This window comes from Pseudophryne corroboree, chromosome 11, assembly GCF_028390025.1.
Source record: "Pseudophryne corroboree isolate aPseCor3 chromosome 11, aPseCor3.hap2, whole genome shotgun sequence".
NCBI classification, from domain to species: domain Eukaryota; kingdom Metazoa; phylum Chordata; class Amphibia; order Anura; family Myobatrachidae; genus Pseudophryne; species Pseudophryne corroboree.
In genome coordinates, this window is record NC_086454.1 from 51382457 (window position 1) to 51399991 (window position 17535).

General features: G+C 43.8%; 1 protein-coding gene across 1 annotated transcript in view; it reads right to left on the reverse strand.

Annotated features, from left to right (window-relative positions):
* Positions 1-17535, reverse strand: part of LOC134968637 (astacin-like metalloendopeptidase) — a 61594-nt gene that overhangs the window by 33527 nt on the left and 10532 nt on the right. Inside the window, exons 4-7 of the mRNA XM_063944166.1 lie at positions 14089-14206; positions 10739-10917; positions 3494-3575; positions 940-1067 (exon numbers count right to left, since the gene is read on the reverse strand). Coding sequence (XP_063800236.1) covers positions 940-1067; positions 3494-3575; positions 10739-10917; positions 14089-14206 — 507 coding nt within the window. The remainder of the gene's footprint in view (positions 1-939; positions 1068-3493; positions 3576-10738; positions 10918-14088; positions 14207-17535) is intronic.

Here is a 17535-nt window from a genome sequence, read left to right on the forward strand (position 1 = left end):
ACTTCAATAAATGCTTTTAAATCAAAATTGCAGTTTTTGAAGTCACCGCTTGCAAAGGGAATTTTGAGGAACTTCCCTAGTTTTGAGAAAGTGATAGAAGAGAATCCTGAAGGCAGCAGCACATAAACATATAATACATTCTGTGCTGGGATCCTAAATCTTTGGGAAGAACTAGAGAGGCGATTTCAGGACATTAAGCAGCTTGAGCCTATCCTAGCCTTCATGTCATTTCCATTTGCTGATGTTGACATTGACGAAATTTCTGGTAATATCTCCTCTATGTTCAATATGAATATATCAAGTGTAGAGGAAGAAATATTAAAGCTGCAATCTGATATCCCTTTGAAAGCAAGAGCTTCTGATATTAATTTCTGGAAACTACTAAGTGAAGAACTGTACCCAAGCTTGAGATCATTAGCTCTTCACTTGACAGCATTTTTTGGGTCAACTTATCTTTGTGAATCTGCTTTTTCACAAATGAAGATAATTAAATCAAGATACAGAAGCCGTATGACTGATGAACATTTTAAATACTGCCTTCATATGTGCCTAACTAACTTGAAACTGTCTTTCAGCAAGTTAACGCAAGACATGCAGCCTCATGCGTCGTCAACTTCACACTGTCAATAACTTTAGTTTATGTGAAAAACACCCGTTAATTAGGCTAACATTGATGTTTAGTTCGTTTCATGTGTTCATTGCCTCACAGTTCTCTAAAAACTAATGCATTATGATGATTTTGTACTATGGTAGATCACAAAAGATTTTTGAAATTTGGAGTAGATCTCCAAGTCCGAAAGTCTGTCCACCCCTGCTTTAGATGATAACCTGTTCTACCAGCATAGCGTTATCTGGACTGGAGGGTAGTCATACTTTCCCTTATTCTGTGCATGTCCAACATATTAGTATGTTACAGGAAAAAGTGCAACATAAGCTTACTGCAGTCGTAGTATTTATTTATCTTCTTCACATCCAGGTTACTGAGTCCGTATCTCTGTCCGATGGGTACACTGGGATTTGGTTTGGTAACGATTGTGGACTTCCCAGTGGTGTTAGTGAAAGTATCTCTAGAGAAACAAGAGGACAAGTTACAGGTGACATAAGGAATATTCACTATATTCTCCTACTGTCTCATGAAGCTTTGTGTTGTAAAAATGTAATGATAGAAGTGGAACAAAAAGTCAAATGTCGGAGCTGAGCGGACATTCTCCTTGTAAATGAAAAACCAGATAATGCCAATGGATTAAAAAACGAATAAATACCATGTACAATACCACATAGCTTTTTTTTTTAATTATTAATAATGAGGGAAAGATTAGATATACAGGCTAGTAAAGAGAAACACAAATAAAATAGTGGCACAAACATAATGCATAATGTATGTATGTATGTATGTGTGTGTATATATATATATATATATATATGGGTGTGGTTCATCAAATCGACAGTATCTAGGTCGACAATGTTTAGTTCGACCACTATAGGTCGACAGTCACTAGGTCGACATGGATGGAAGGTCGGCAGGGTTTCTAGGTCGACAGGTCTAAAGGTCGACATGAGGATTTTTTTTTGTGTCATTTTCTTCGTAGAGTGACCGGGATTCCAAATTAGTGCACCGCGTCCCCTCGCATGGCTCGCTTCGCTCGCCATGCTTCGGGCATGGTGCCTTCGCTCCGCTACCGCTTTGCTCGGCACAGATTACCGTTCCAATCGTAGTCCACGTGGATCGTTAAGTATGAAAAAATTCAAAAAAAGAAAAAAAATGTGAAAAACTCATGTCGACCTATAGACCTGTCGACCTAGCACATGTCAACCTAGAAACCCTGTCAACCTTCCATCCATGTCGACCTAGTGACTGTCGACCTATAGTGGTCGACCTAAACATTGTCGACCTAGATACTGTCTATCTTCAGACCGGATCCCATATATATATATATACACAGTATATATATATATATATATATATATATATACACACATACACACACAAACACACGCAAACACACACATGAAGAATAGGGCAAATTTATTATTGCATATTATTGCATCCACAATGAATTTCATATATTAGAATATTAAAATAATAATAACATGCAGTACTTTTTACATGCAATAATGTCATACAGACAACATCTTATATACTGTAGGATAGAAAACTTTACATATATCATATGCATTGCCTGTCTGATATGTACTGTATATAAGCCCAGGGTTGCTGAATGACTGTGGCTTTCTATCCTATTTTGAATGCACCCTTTTTGTGTGGTTGTAGTATTCTGTACTATTTAAGAATTTGGGATAAGTGCTGATTGGCTGAGAGCTCCGATTCCCATGCTATCAGCCAATCAGCTCTCCCCCCATTCATTCCTATAAGAGTGAGCGGCAATAGCCTTCCATTATGTGCTACCATAGTACAGAGTGTACAGGACAACGCAGTTGGGCTTGTGATTTGCATTTTTTTTTTTCCTGAAGACCAGTGGACGGCTACATGGACAGAAGAGGATCTGATCTATGGGCTGGTATTATTTTTATTTTATTTTAATAAAAGACTTCCCCCTTTGGGGTCTACATCCTGTTATTATTTTCATATATTCTTCACAGATAAACTACAGGTTTGAGCAGGCCCTTAAAGTCCAGGCATTGTTGTTCCACAAGTGCCGACATGCAGGGTCGGACTGGCCCACAGGGGTACCAGGGAAACCACCGGTAGGCCCCACTGCCTGAGGGCCCACTCCTTCCTCTAAGGATCAGGTTCCATACTGTGCACTTGTATTATACTTGGTAGATATGTTGTATTACACTGCACGAGACTATTGTGTATTTCAATCCTCTGTGGAGGCTGGCCACACCCTTAAGTATGGGCCCCTATCACTGCATCCCCCCGGTGGGCCCTTCATACCCCAGTCCGACACTGCCGACATGCCATGTCAAAAGTCAGACAGGTTTTGTTTTTTGGTGTTTTTAAACATTTTTAACCCAAATTTGGTGAAATTCGTCCCCTCACGGGCTCGCTACGCTTGCCATGCTTCGGGCGCGGTGTCTCGCTTCGCTCGCCACAACTTTACTGAAAGATAATAGTTTGTGACATGGATAGTAAATGAGGCAAAAGTTGTAAAAAACAGAAAAAAAAATTCTGTCTGACTTTTAACTGTCTGTCTATAGCCAAGAACCCGAATAACAGAACACTTCCCGTCTGGACATCAGTACTCCCTGTTTAGTGCATACCCAGATGCTATTATTAAGACTGTATAAATTTCCATGAGGCATCTACTTTGGGCGCGTGACTATAGTAAATTGCAAGTGAGGATAGATGGATGTGTGGTTCTGCTGAAAACACTGATGTACTGTACTGTAGTGTGAGTCTGATCATGTCCACTACAATCACACATCATTGTGGTATCTATTGTTGGGTAATTGCGTTTGAAGGAAAGGAATGTTTTAGCGAATTTGACTTCTCAGCTCTCAACCTAAACAGATAAGTTTAAATGCTTACTTTCTATAATGCATCACGGAGGAGTAATCATAAGGGAGATCCAGTAGTTTCCCATCGAACTTCTGGAAATCTCTCTGATAGGCTGTAAAACAACAAAAGGCGCATATATTATCATATACGTAAAAGATAAACACACGTAATGCATAGTATCCGGATGGTAGACAGACAGTACGTGGAACACATACGTAATGCCAGTGGATGGGATGCCGGCGGTCATATGACCGGCACCTAAACCTAACTCCCCCCCCCCCCTTCGCCCGCAGCTAAAATCTAGGAGACCATGTCATACTTACGGTTGGGATGACGATGGACGGGTTTCTGGCATCGGGATTCCAGTTGTTCGAGTGCCGCCACTGGGATTTTGCCCGTGTGTTCGGATTCCGACTGCCGGCACGCTGACCCAGTGGCGCACCCAGGGGGGTTTCTGAGCACCCAGAAACCGCTCTCCACCCTCTCTTTTTTTTCTAGCTGCATGAGTATTATTAATGGCTGTCTAGCATCCTCTACAGCCTGCTGTCTTCCTGGTGGCACTTGTAAGTGCTTAATAAAAGTTTACTTTATTTTAATTATAGTGTATATATATATCCATGTGCAATTTGTGCATACAAATATACACATGTATATACATACATACATATAAACACACACACATATGATATAAATACATGCATATATATACGTGTACTGTATGTGTGTATATATATATGCATGTTTAATATGCTATGTATATATGTATATGTGTATAGGTATATATATATATATATATATATATACACATAGGTGTAGATATGTATATATATATATATATATATATATATATATATATATATACACAGACACACTAGTTTTACGGACCCAGCATATACTGGGTCACCTCAGTCCCCACTCCCGTACTTGGCTCCACCCAGTTCTGGAAACCCCCCCCATGCAAATCCTGCGTTTGCCACTGTTGACCGTATCATAGACATAAACCGTCAATAGGTCGACAGGGTCAAAAGGTCAACAGTTAAATGTTCAACGTACTTAGGATGACAGGGTCAAAAGATTGACCATTTAACTGTCAAACTTTTGACCCTGTTGACCTATTGCCTGTGGACCATTTGGTATCAATCTATTGACTTTCAATGTACTGTGTCTATCCTTCAATCCACTCTTGTAATACACAAGGGATGGTACTAAATATATTAACCCCTGTAAAGGTTATTTGTATAAACAATTAATTATGACATCATCATTCATAAAATGTGAGTTCTTTTGTCAACTATTCTTTGTTTATTAGAAAAAATGTCGCTCGCTCCTCATGGGTGGAGTCATGGCATTCGTAAGCAGGCCAGTGTTATGTTTATATATAAGATAATGCTCCGCCTACGTTTTTTATATGTATAATTATGTCCGTATGATTCACAGTATAGAGAGCATTATCTGATATATAGATATGGGCTGTATGCTGATGGCCTGACCCCTCACATGGGAAACAAGCGACAGTCAAATTGTGGAAAAACATCTAAGATGCCTGGCCGCAACTTTCTCCCACCCTGGGCCTGAAAATATTCACTGTGTACCTATCGGATGCTGGTGCAGCAGCAAGCCAGTTGGCGCTCAGCATGTACCTTTTGATCAGACGCACCATAGCAAGCCAATTTGGACTGATAGATCTTGAAACTGTGTTTTTAGGGTGCTGGTAGTGTGAATTATATGCTGCCATACGATAGTAGCAACCTGATGCTGTCTGATTGGCAAGACCATCTGAAGGGGACAGCTCAGCCATTCAAAGCGACGGACAGCATGAAGATGGAGGAAACCCTGTACATACTAGAGGTAGATTCCTGGAGGTTGGCCCTACTGTCCAATAATTGTGTGAGGGACCTTTGTTAGTATACTTAAAATCCTGGAGAACATCTACAGAGGCACCTCGTCCACTACCTTCCTTTGCAAACAATTGTTAACCCGGGTGAGAGAAGCAGTTCAACTGTCGTCGAATCAGTTGTTGATCATAATAAAATGGGAGGTGGACCTGTCTTTCTAGTGCGTACAGGCAGACATGGTAGCCAGGTATAAAGATGATAAACTCAATCCTTACTTGGCCATCATCTGTGGCACCTCCACCTTCAGAAGTGCCAAGGTAGCCGTTCAAGAGATTTGAAGGATGTACCACTGATGCATGAAATGTATCAACAAAGAAGGGTGTGTGGTGATGGAGGTCCCAGATGAGGAGAGGTCGCTTGAAGAAAGGAATTGGCTGGACGTTGAAGAGATGTGAAGAGCACATGTGCTGAAGATCTTAGTCGATCGGACATATTGGTTGGCACTGCCCAGAGACAGTACCCCTAGAGCCTCATTAAACCAACAACAACTAAGTGTTGGAGATCCAAGATACCACCAGACAAGAAGTGCTGATGTACATGATGGTGTGGATGCAATGGAGAGGGGAAGACAGGGAAGTCTTGGTGGAACCCATCAGTCCCCTTTATTGGATTATGGACCTACTTTTGAATACTAATTGAACATTGTCAAGAATGTAACATAGGAGACAAACAACAAAGGATACCAGCAAGAACCACATTCTCCCCAGTGATATAAACCTTGGAATACAGAAGTGAAAAAGGAGGAGAAACCCACCTTTCATTGAAATGTCTGGACCATCCTGGAGAGCAGATGGAGACCAACTTGGATTGGCGGACATCAGAAAACTAGACAGATGTTATGGAGACATAGAAAGCCTTCTCCCATTACAAAAAGGATTTGGGTTACATTGACAGCTTGTAGCATGAAATCCACATCAGAGGTAAACTATCCATCTGGGAGGGTATCTGGTCAGAAGCTTGACTGTAACCATGTTGACATTCATAATGACAATGTCAACATTAAAATGTTGACATTGTTCAAACTGTCGACAGGCACCATGCTGAAAATCCTTCGAATGTCACACAGCGTTGACATTTGAACTGTCATCATGTGAAATGTCGACAGTCTAAAGATGCCGACAGTTAGAGTTAGGTGCCACCAGGGGGGTTATGGTTAGTGGGCGAGGGTAGGATAAGGCTAGGCTGCAGGTAAATGTTAGGGTTAGCCACTGTTGGAAGGGTTAGGGGTAGGGATTAGGAATAGTGGGGAAAATTATCACTAGAACACCTCTGCTGAGACATTGCCACCAGAACTGTTCCTTGCATGACTTGGAAGAAGACAGAGCCACTGCAGCCACCAGGACAAGGCAATATTCCCCTAGACCACCAGGGACCATTTGTTAACATGATTAATGTCTACATGGTCATTGTCGACATGCTGAGTATGATGCATATCAACACTTTGCCCATTTTGATATTCTCATGTTGACATGATAACTGTTGACCAATCATACCCAACCCATCTGGGAGTGGTACAAGCACATCCCTACAATACTTTGCCAGGAAATTAAGACAATGCTGGTAAAGATGTTAGATAATCATGTTATGATAGAGATCAAGAGCCCATGGACATTGTCTATCATCTTGGTGCAGGTTCTATGTTGATTGTCTGTGCAAGACGCTTTGTATTCCTCACTGCACTTGGTCGTGCTCAGCAGCTTTCCACATTTGACATATCAAGTGGATGCTGGCAGGTGCCAGTGACAAAGAGAATTTGTCACAAAACAATCCTCATGACTCCTGTGGGTTTCCTTGAATTTTGTAGGATGTTTTTTTTTTTACTTACCACTGCAACAATGCCTGGTCCTAAAGATGGCAAAGTTGAGAGCCGTGGAACAACGACAGGTATGGGATTGGTGAACTTCTACTTCAAGATCCACTATTTGCCCAGATCTTAATATTGAAATAGAGCCTTTGGAATATTTCAACCAAACACTCTTTCAGCTGTTGCATACCTTGGAAAGGGAGAAGAGAAGATGTTGTCTTGACTTCAACCAAGGAGTGGTGTGGGTCTACAAGAACCAGGTCCACCACACCACTTGATATTCTGTGTACTTCTTGTTGTATGGGCATTCAGATAGAGAAGTAAAGGATCCCAGAGTAACTTGGTGGGGGAACAGTGGCTGAAAACAGCTTGAGATGTGACTGATAAGGTAGGGGGTACACACAGAGCGATGTTCAACTACTTTCTAAGCAATCTGATTAGTAGATTGATTAGAAATTAGCTGAACATTGCTCCGTGTGTAGGGGTGCTGGCGACAGCGTTGCGCGGTCCCGCGCGTCGCTATCGCCAGTGCTAAATTGGCCTGAATGAAATGAGTGGTCCACCGTGTCCGTTCCCCCCCTCGCTCAGCACACATCACGCTGTGCTGAGTGGGGGGGAGATATATGTGCTGAGCGGTCTGTGCTAGTCCGCTCAGCACACATATCTGGGGAAATCTCCCCGTCAGTACGGCCCTATAGACAGGTCAGGATCTGGGTATATGCCACCCAAGTCAAGTTTAAACAGCACATTTCTCCATGGGACAAAAAGCAGTTATCTAAATGAGAAGGAACAGCAAAAAAGTGCATGCTTAGTCCAAAGGCTGATGTCTCTAGACACTATTGTTCCTGAAGGAGGAACTGGACAGGCCAGAATGTTATGACAAATATATGTCTATTTTTGGATTTAAGACCCAAAGACACTCTGGTAGTGGTAGCCTCTGAAAACTGGTGGTTAGCCTCAGGGGCGGATCCAGAAGAAAATGATAGGGGGGCACCATGGAAGGGGCAAGTACATTTGCGTGCGGCTTCGGTGCATGTGAGGTGGCGCTTCTTATACAATGCCCACAGTTGTAGCCCTCATTATGCAATGTCCACTGTACTGGTAGTGCCCCTTATATAGACCCCATAGTAGTGGTGTCCTTTATGCAATGCCCGTATTGCTCCCAGTAGTAATGTTGCCTGTAGTAATGCCCCCAGTCATTATGCCCCCAGTTTTAATGCCCCTGCAGTTATGACCCCAGTAGTTTACCTCCCCCCTTTAGTTTAGCCTCCCAGTGGTAATGCCCCCACTAGTTTAGCCACCAGTAGTAATGCCCCCCTGTAGTTATGCCCCCCTTATAGTTTAGCCTCCAGTAGTAATGCCCCCAGTAGTTTGGCCCCTGTAGTTATGCCCCCAGTAGTTTGGCCCCCCTGTAGTTTAGCCCCCAAGTAGTAATGCCCCTGTAGTTTAGCCCCCAAGTAGTAATGCCCCTGTAGTTTAGCCCCCAAGTAGTAATGCCCCTGTAGTTTAGCCCCCAAGTAGTAATGCCCCTGTAGTTAAGCCACCAGTAGTAATGCCCTCCTGTAGTATGCCCCCCAGTAGTTACCACCTTTGTAGTTGGCCCCCAGTAATAATGTCCCCCAGTAGATGCCCCCCAGTAGTTTGCCCCCAGTAGATGTCCCCCAGTAATAATGTCCCCCAGTAGCTTGCCCCCAGTAGCTTGCCCCCCAGTAATAATGTCCTCCAGTAGTTTGCCCCCAGTAGTAATGCCCCCTAGGACTTTGCCCCCAATAGATGACCCCCCAGTAGTAATGCCCCCAGTAGATACCCCCCAGTAATAATGCCCCCAGTAGCTGCCCCCAATAGATGACCCCCCCAGTAGTAATGCCCCAAGTAGATGCCCCTCAGTAATAATGCCCCCAGTAAAAATGTCCCCCATTAGGTGCCCCCAATAGATGACCCCCCAGTAGTAATGCCCCCTGTAAGTGCCCCCCAGTAATAATGCCCCCAGTAGCTGCCCCCCCAGTAGTGATGCCCCCAGTTATAATGCCCCCAGTAGTAATCCCCCCCCCCAGTAGTAATGCCCCTTGTTGATGCCCCCCCAGTAGTAATGTCCCCCTGTAGTTTTCCCCCAGGAGATCCCCCCGCTGCATTAAGGAAGAAAAAAACATAATACTTACCGAGCCCCGTTCCCGCGCCGCTGCAGTCCTCCTCCTGGCTGGCGTCCTCTTCTCAGTAATATGAGAGAGACGTCATGACTGACGTCTCTCCCATAGCGCACGGCGCAGTGACAGCGCCGGACGCCGCTCCGGCTACCGCTGTGCAGGGAGACGGGCGCCCGCTGGTAACACAATCTCAGCGGGCGCCCGTCATCTCCCTGTGCGGCGCCGACGCCGCGGGGGGGACGGGGACGGGGGGAGGCCACAAATGACAGGGGGGGCACGGGCCCGAGTGCCCCCCCCTGGATCCGCCACTGGTTAGCCTTATCCTTGCCTGCTGAAGAACCCACCACCCTTTGGCTTATTCTTCAATGCTGCCTGAACCGTGTCATACCAAATTTAGGACCATGTGCGCGGTGTGGAGCCTAGCAGCACGCCCTTGTTTTAATCACTCTGGTGGCATGCCCAGCACACCCTAAAATGCTGCTGGGCGGCCCCCAGACTATGCGGGTCATTCAGACCTGATCGCACGCTGCCGTGCGACCAGGTCGGAAGTGCCAGGGAGCGACGGATCTAACGAAGAAAGAGATCGCACCGGCGATCGCTAGAAGATTGACAGGAAGAGGCCGTTCGTGGGTGTCAACTGACCGTTTTCAGGGAGTGTCCATGTGAACACAGGCGTGCGCGGCCGTTTCCAGGGAGGGATCCTGACGTCGTCTCCATCCTGTAAATGCTGTAAGTACCTCATATAGCATTAATCTACCTGGCACTAGCCCCGTCTAAGCTTATTGCTCATTGCCGGCTGTCGGTTTACTCTGTACTTTCTCAGTTTGCCCCTTTGTTAGTAAATACCCCATATTGGATGGCGGTGACTTTCTTTCTCCATCACCATGTCTGTATAAAGCATCTATCTGGCTATTTATTAGCTCATAGTAATAGCGCCACGGCAGATGTGTACAAACCGCTTCAGCTACATGTTAGGAGCTGCAGAACTCTTGTGGTCTCATAGAAATAAACAATAAAAATAATAAAACATAGTCATTTATTATTATTTATTGCCAGTTATTTATATAGTGCATCCATATTCCGCAGCGCTTTACAGATAATATTTGCCCATTCACATCAGTCCCTGCCCCAGTGGAGCTTACACTTTATATTCCCTGGCACATGTACACACATTCACACTAGGGTTAATTTTGTTGGTATCCAATTAACCTACCAGTATATTTTTGGATTGTGGGAGGAAACCGGAGTAAACACACGCAAGTACGGGGGAAGAATATACAAACTACACACAGTCAGGGACATAGTGGGAATCGAACCCATGACCTCAGTGATGTGAGGCAGTAACGCTAACCACTACACCATCCGTACTGCCCAGGTGATGTTGTTGTATTTCTTGGCTACTAATTGACTCAGGAATGAATAATGTACTCACGTTTAGAGATGTATTGCCATATTATGTCCACATGGCTGTCTCTGTCCATCCTGGTGTGTTCATGCATCAGGCCAATATTATGCATCGCTTCATGCTGGATTATTCCATAGTGAATACACTCCATTCTACTGAAGGAGACAGTCTGGAGACCACCTTTCCTTCCAACCCAGGACAAGCAGCTGTGCAGGAAGAAAGTGTGTACATGACACATCTAGAGAAGCGTATCTCGGGCGTTTGGCATCTTAACACATATAAAACATATACATAAAGTCTAAAACATATATATATATATATATATATATATATATATATATTATTATTTTATTATTATTATTATTATTATTATTATTATTATTATTATTATTATTATCCTTTATTTATATGGCGCCACAAGGTTTCCGCAGCGCCCAATTACAGAGTACATAAATAATCAAACAGGAAAACAGCAACTTACAGTTGATGACAGTATAGGACAAGTACAGGGTAAATAAACATAGTTACATCAGCAGATGACACTGGAATAAGTATCAGGTGGCAGAAGACTGCTGGATGTGGTACAGTTGAAGATTATTAAAGTAAGAAAGGGTAAGCACATGAGGGAAGAGGGCCCTGCTCGTAAGAGCTTACATTATAAAGGGGAGGGGTAGACAGACAGGGGTGAATATATATATTATATACATGCATATATATAGTAGTTTGGATCATGTAAAAAAAAAATATATTGACGTTTCGGTTTCAGGATACACAACAACTAAAGAAACATAACTAGCACTGAAAGGTCGATATATGTCTTGACATGATCTTTTAATACATTTTGAGGACATTGCAACATTCCCTGAGTGCCGTCCAGCTTTTCATTATTTACACACACACATATCTATATATATATATATATATCTATATATATATATCTATATATATATATATCTATATATATATATATATATATATATATATATATACCACAGGCACATACAACAAGCAGTGGCGCTCGTAGTCAATAAGAAATATAAATTGCAAAAAAGTGCTTATTTAATCCATAAAGTGAGCCAAAGTGAAATATGCAGAGGAGCGATCAGGTTTGAATCAGGGTGGGTTATATTGTTTCTGTGCAGGGTAAATACCGGCTGCTATATTTTTACACTGCAATTTATATTTCAGTTAGAACACAACCCACCCAAATCTAACTCTCTCTGCACATGTTACATCTGCCCCCCTGCACTACACATGGTTTTGCCCATTAGAGAAAGATTTTGCTCAGACCTGATCGCTCCTCTGCATTTTTGCCGCCCAGAGAGAGTGAAAAACCCGCCCCATGCAAGTGTGCAAATGCATGCGTACGCTGTGCGAAAACTTTCCCAGACAGAGGACAGCTACAAATCCGTTCGCAACTCACTCACCATTGAATGTTTTTACCACTGTGTGCAGCCTGTGCGTAGCCCAGGACCTACTCCTACAGTGCGATACAAACAGGCTGAACGGGGTCGAAGCTGACGTCACACACCCGCCCTGAAAACACTTGGGAACACCTGCGTTTTTCCTGACACTCCCAGAAAACGGGCAGTTACCGCCCACAAACGGCCTCTTCCTGTCAATCAGCCTGCGATTGTCTAGCGATAAAAAAAGTCAGGATTTTTTTGCTGTTTGGCGTCGCGCCTGCGCATTATGATCCGTACGCATGCGCAGTCTATCAATATCGGCCGCTCTGCAAATTCGCACAACAGCGATCTGGTCTGAATTTCGCCCATATAGGCCCTCATTCCGAGTTGATCGCTCGCAAGGCGATTTTAGCAGAGTTACACACGCTAAGCCGCCGCCTACTGGGAGTGAATCTTAGCTTCTTAAAATTGCGACCGATGTATTCGCAATATTGTGATTACTAACTACTTAGCAGTTTCAGAGTAGCTCCAGACTTACTCTGCCTGTGCGATCAGTTCAGTGCTTGTCGTTCCTGTTTTGACGTCACAAACACACCCAGCGTTCGCCCAGACACTCCCCCGTTTCCCCGGCCACTCCTGCGTTTTTTCCGGAAACGGTAGCGTTTTTTCCCGCACGCCCATAAAACGGCCTGTTTCCGCCCAGTAACACCCATTTCCTGTCAATCACATTACGATCGCCGGAGCGATGAAAAAGCCGTGAGTAAAAATACTATCTCCATTGTAAAATTACTTGGCGCAGTCGCAGTGCGAATATTGCGCATGCGTACTAAGCGGAATTTCACTGCGATGCGATGAAAAATACCGAGCGATCAACTCGGAATGAGGGCCATAATACGATAAAACGGACTCAGGAGACTTCTCCCGATTCCGTTTTTGACGTAGTATTCCGTGAGCACCACCTTGCAGGCAGACATTTTATATATATATATATAGAATCAGAAGAAAATAATGAGGCGGAACTCGGAGTCTTGTAAAGAAGCAAAACATGTAATAGTGCGGATCAACGTTTCGGGGTTTCCTCCTTCGTCAGGATCCGAGTGCCGCCTCACTATTTTCTTCTGATTCTATGCAAAGGGGTTGTACCCCTGGAGGAAGGCACCTGAGCAAGCCAGCCCTATAGCAGCCCCATAGCAGTGCCGAGTGCCGGAGCACAAATTGCGTGTGTGTGTGTGTGTGTGTGTGTGTGTATATATATATATATATATATATATACATACATACATACAGATGGTGTGGATCTCTACCACCGCATGTGGTAGAGCTCCGTACCCCTCTAACGTATGGGCCCCTATTAGTGCATTCCCCCTAGTGGGCCGTTCATTCAGATGAATGTAAGTTTTCAACTGCATTGATTCACATCAGATGCACCCAGCGCTAGATTAAGGTTAGATTCTAATGTTGACAGGACAGTCCTGCTTTTCGGGTACTTTGCCGCCCTAGGGCTACGGTATCCTGCAGGACAGAAAGTTAGGGGGCGAACTCTCTCACCTGCTGAGTGCATGACACTGGGGACAGCGACATACCACCCCCAGCATGTCATGCGACCACCCCCCCTTGTCATGTGCACGCCGAAGGCTTGTGAATGAGGACCCAATCCCTGCTTCTCAAATACTGCACTTTAAAGCCTCCCCCTGTCATAAGTGCTCCGGGCCCCCCAAGCCTTAATCAAGCTCTGGATGCACCAAAATGGAACAAGAGGCATTAAGAAACACACACTGCTGTGCAATGCATGTTAAACACATGTAAAAATGCAAATATGTAGGTACCACTTGGCGTAACAGATCCATTTCATAATTTAATTGCATTAGTAACACATCTTACAAACAGAATTTTGTCACCAGTGTGTACACAACTTTAATTCCATTAATCATCCATAGACAAGAAGAATGTTTTGATCTATTTAGGACTTACCCTATCCCATCCTCTATTGAGAGGTAGTCTAACTCATTCGTTCTGTATTTAAACTGTACGCAGGTCATTAGAGAGAACTCTTGCAGAGCGAACACAATCTGTTGTTTTTCTAGATCAGCTGTGGAAAAAAGTAACAGATGTTAATGCTATGAAACTGTGAGAATAAAAACCAGCAACACAAAAGACTTCAGTGACTTTGAACTTGGCATGGCAGGGGGCACTGAAGATCAGGTATGGCAGGGGGCACTGAAGATCAGGTATGGCAGGGGGCACTGAAGATCAGGTATGGCAGGGGGCACTGAGGATCAGGCATAACAGGTGGCACTGAGGATCAGGCATGTCAGGGGGCACTGAGGATCAGGTATAACAGGGGGCACTGAGGATCAGGCATAGCAGGGGGCAGGCACTGAGGATCAAGTATGGCAGGGGGCACTGAGGATCAGGCATGGCAGGGGGCACTGAGGATCAAGTATGGCAGGGGGGGCACTGAGAATCAGGTATGGCAGGGGGCACTGAGGATCAGGCATGGCAGGGGGCACTGAGGATCAGGTATGGCAGGGGGCACTGAGGATCAGGTATGGCAGGAGGCACTGAGGATCAGGCATAACAGGAGGCACTGAGAATCAGGTATGGCAGGGGGCACTGAGAATCAGGCATGGCAGGGGGCACTGAGGATCAGGCATGGCAGGGGGCACTGAGGATCAGGCATGGCAGGGGGCACTGAGGATCAGGTATGGCAGGGGGCACTGAGGATCAGGTATGGCAGGGGGCACTGAGGATCAGGTATGGCAGGGGGCACTGAGGATCAGGTACAGCAAAACCGCTGGAAGTTTTTCCCGATGATAATGCTATGGAATTGCGAAGAATCGGATCTTCAGTCTACAGCTATCCTGGGGTCATAAGTGGAATATTGAGCAGAAGACGCATCCTCATTGCACTTAGACATGTCCAGCAGACAAGACAGTGAAGTTGTTGTGGACTGTAGAACAGAGCAGACGCAGCTATGTGGGTCTGATGAGCCCTGGTAAATGCCCGGTTAGTCCAATGAATCATCAGTCTTAGGGGCATATGTACTAAGCCTTGGAGGTTGGGAGAGGTACACTAAGCCTTAGAGGGCGATAAAGTGGAGAGAGATTTGGGGGAGATGTACTAAGCAGTGAAAAGAGTGGAGAAATGAACCAGTGGAGAAGTTGCCCATGGCAACCAATCAGCTGCTCTGTATAATTTAATAGTATGCAAATTATAAATGTTACTTCAATGCTGATTGGTTGCCATGGGCAACTTCTCCACTGGATCACTTCTCCACTCTTTTCACTGCTTAATACATCTCCCCCAAAGTACCAGCCAATCAGCTCCTAACTGCCATGTTAACAGGCTGTGGGGTAAATGTATGATAGAGGTGTAACCCTCAGTGGTGGGAGATTTTATCTTGAGTTACTTAAAATTTAACTTCTATATAGTGCCTCCACCCAAATTTATGTTGGAAATTGTTATATTTTTTTCATGGGTAAATTTGGGAAAACCCCCTTTAACTCTATGTGTTTATTTTATATTTTACAGTTAATTATGTACCCAATATTCCTCAGATCTTCCTCATCTCTTTACACCCCAGGTAAGTAATCAAAACTCACTATAGGTTTAATTGTATATACAAATATATATTTAGTAGCTGTTACTTAAATATAACCAACATATTATACTTTTACTTTCATATTTTATAAATAAAACTAAATTGAAGATATACTAATACAATATACTGTCTAATACACAAGACAATTCTAAAATGAGCTCCACTATGTATTCTTTCCAAGCAATATTATTTCATTTTGGTTATAGTACATTTTCTTTTACATAACATTTCATATCAACTTTTTAGGTATAACATTCTATAATATTAAATACATATATCAGTTCCTGGAGATTATATATATGCATATATATCTATATGTATGTATAGATTCCTTCTTGGATTATACCAGTAGTCCCTATGCTTTCTGAATATATATATATATATATATATATATATATATATATATATATATATATATATTCGACTAGGCTGTAACTTTTCCTCCAATTGAAGTTGATGGACTTGTTATTTACTGCATATGCTGTTGATCTCCCCACAACACCAGGAACTCCTGACAATTCTCCTGCTAAGATATGTTACTTGTATCACTGTTTTACTTGTGATACAAAGTTGTTATTGTATCCAAATGTAACCTTCTTTCCAAAAAGAGTGGAGTATAAATCAGCAAGTAAGTTTCCAAATTTGTCCTCACTAGAGTTCAATATTCCTGTCTGCAGCAATCCCTTTCCAATTGATAGCTATACTGGATATCATTTGGGACAATATATATATTTCTACAGAGCTGTAAATTTATCCCTTAGTAATTAGTACTTAAATATTACTGCCACGTTGACTGTCACTTGAAAAAACTCCTCCCCCAGCCATTTACTTAAATTCTTATTAGAGGCTCTGGTATGGTTGTTCTAATCTCTCCATCTTTTAAAATAATGTCATCATTCCTCTGTAGGTATAAGGATCATTATGATGCTCCAGTGCACTGTAGGTAATATTTCATAAATTAACACCCAGTCCTGTGAGGTGACTAATGATGTCCCCTATTTCCGTTTTCCTAATAAAGCATAGAAAGTCATAGTAATATACCGGAAGAGTGTAGTGCCTTGTGCGAGTTTAAATAGCAATATGTCACTGTATATATATATATCACAGACCTTGGATGTCTTTACAATAGGCTCCAGCCCATTGCCAGTACACAGTAATTCAAGGATGGAATATTTCGTTAATTTGCTGTAACAGGGGAGAGAAGGAGGCTGCTTCTATATTAAGCTATGGCAGTAAGCGGCTCTAGCTGGCAGGGATGTATGTATAAGCGGCTCTTATTAGCGGAGCTCACCAGAGGGCTTACTATATAATGGTAAAGATATGGGAGGCTCTGGCGGGCATTATTTACTGCATAGACGGCTCTGTTTATCGGAGCCCCGGAGGTGACTCCGTCACCAAAGTTAATGGGGCATGCGGCTCTGACTCTGGCTGCCGTGAATAGAGACAGGGGCGGCTTGTACTAGCGGAGCTCAGGAGGTGGCTCCCTCACGATGGTCACTACTGTGGGCGTCTCTTACAGGAGGGGATAGCAGCAGAGGCGGTCTATCACCAGCGGGCGGGAAGAACAGCTGACAGCGGAGGCTTTAGCAGCGGTGCAGCGCTGTATGCAGTATCTCCTCAGGTGGGTATCTTACCATGATGTACCGTTAGTTTGTCATTCCTCCACCTCTCTCGCCTGTTCCGCTCCCGCTGGTCTCTCTTCTCTCCGCTGTGGTCCACCTCTCGTCTTCTCCTCCTGGCGCCGGCCGCACTCCTTCTTCTTCGCTTATGCCGCTCGTCTCTCTCAATCTTCGGGTGCTTTCCCTCCGGACTGAGTC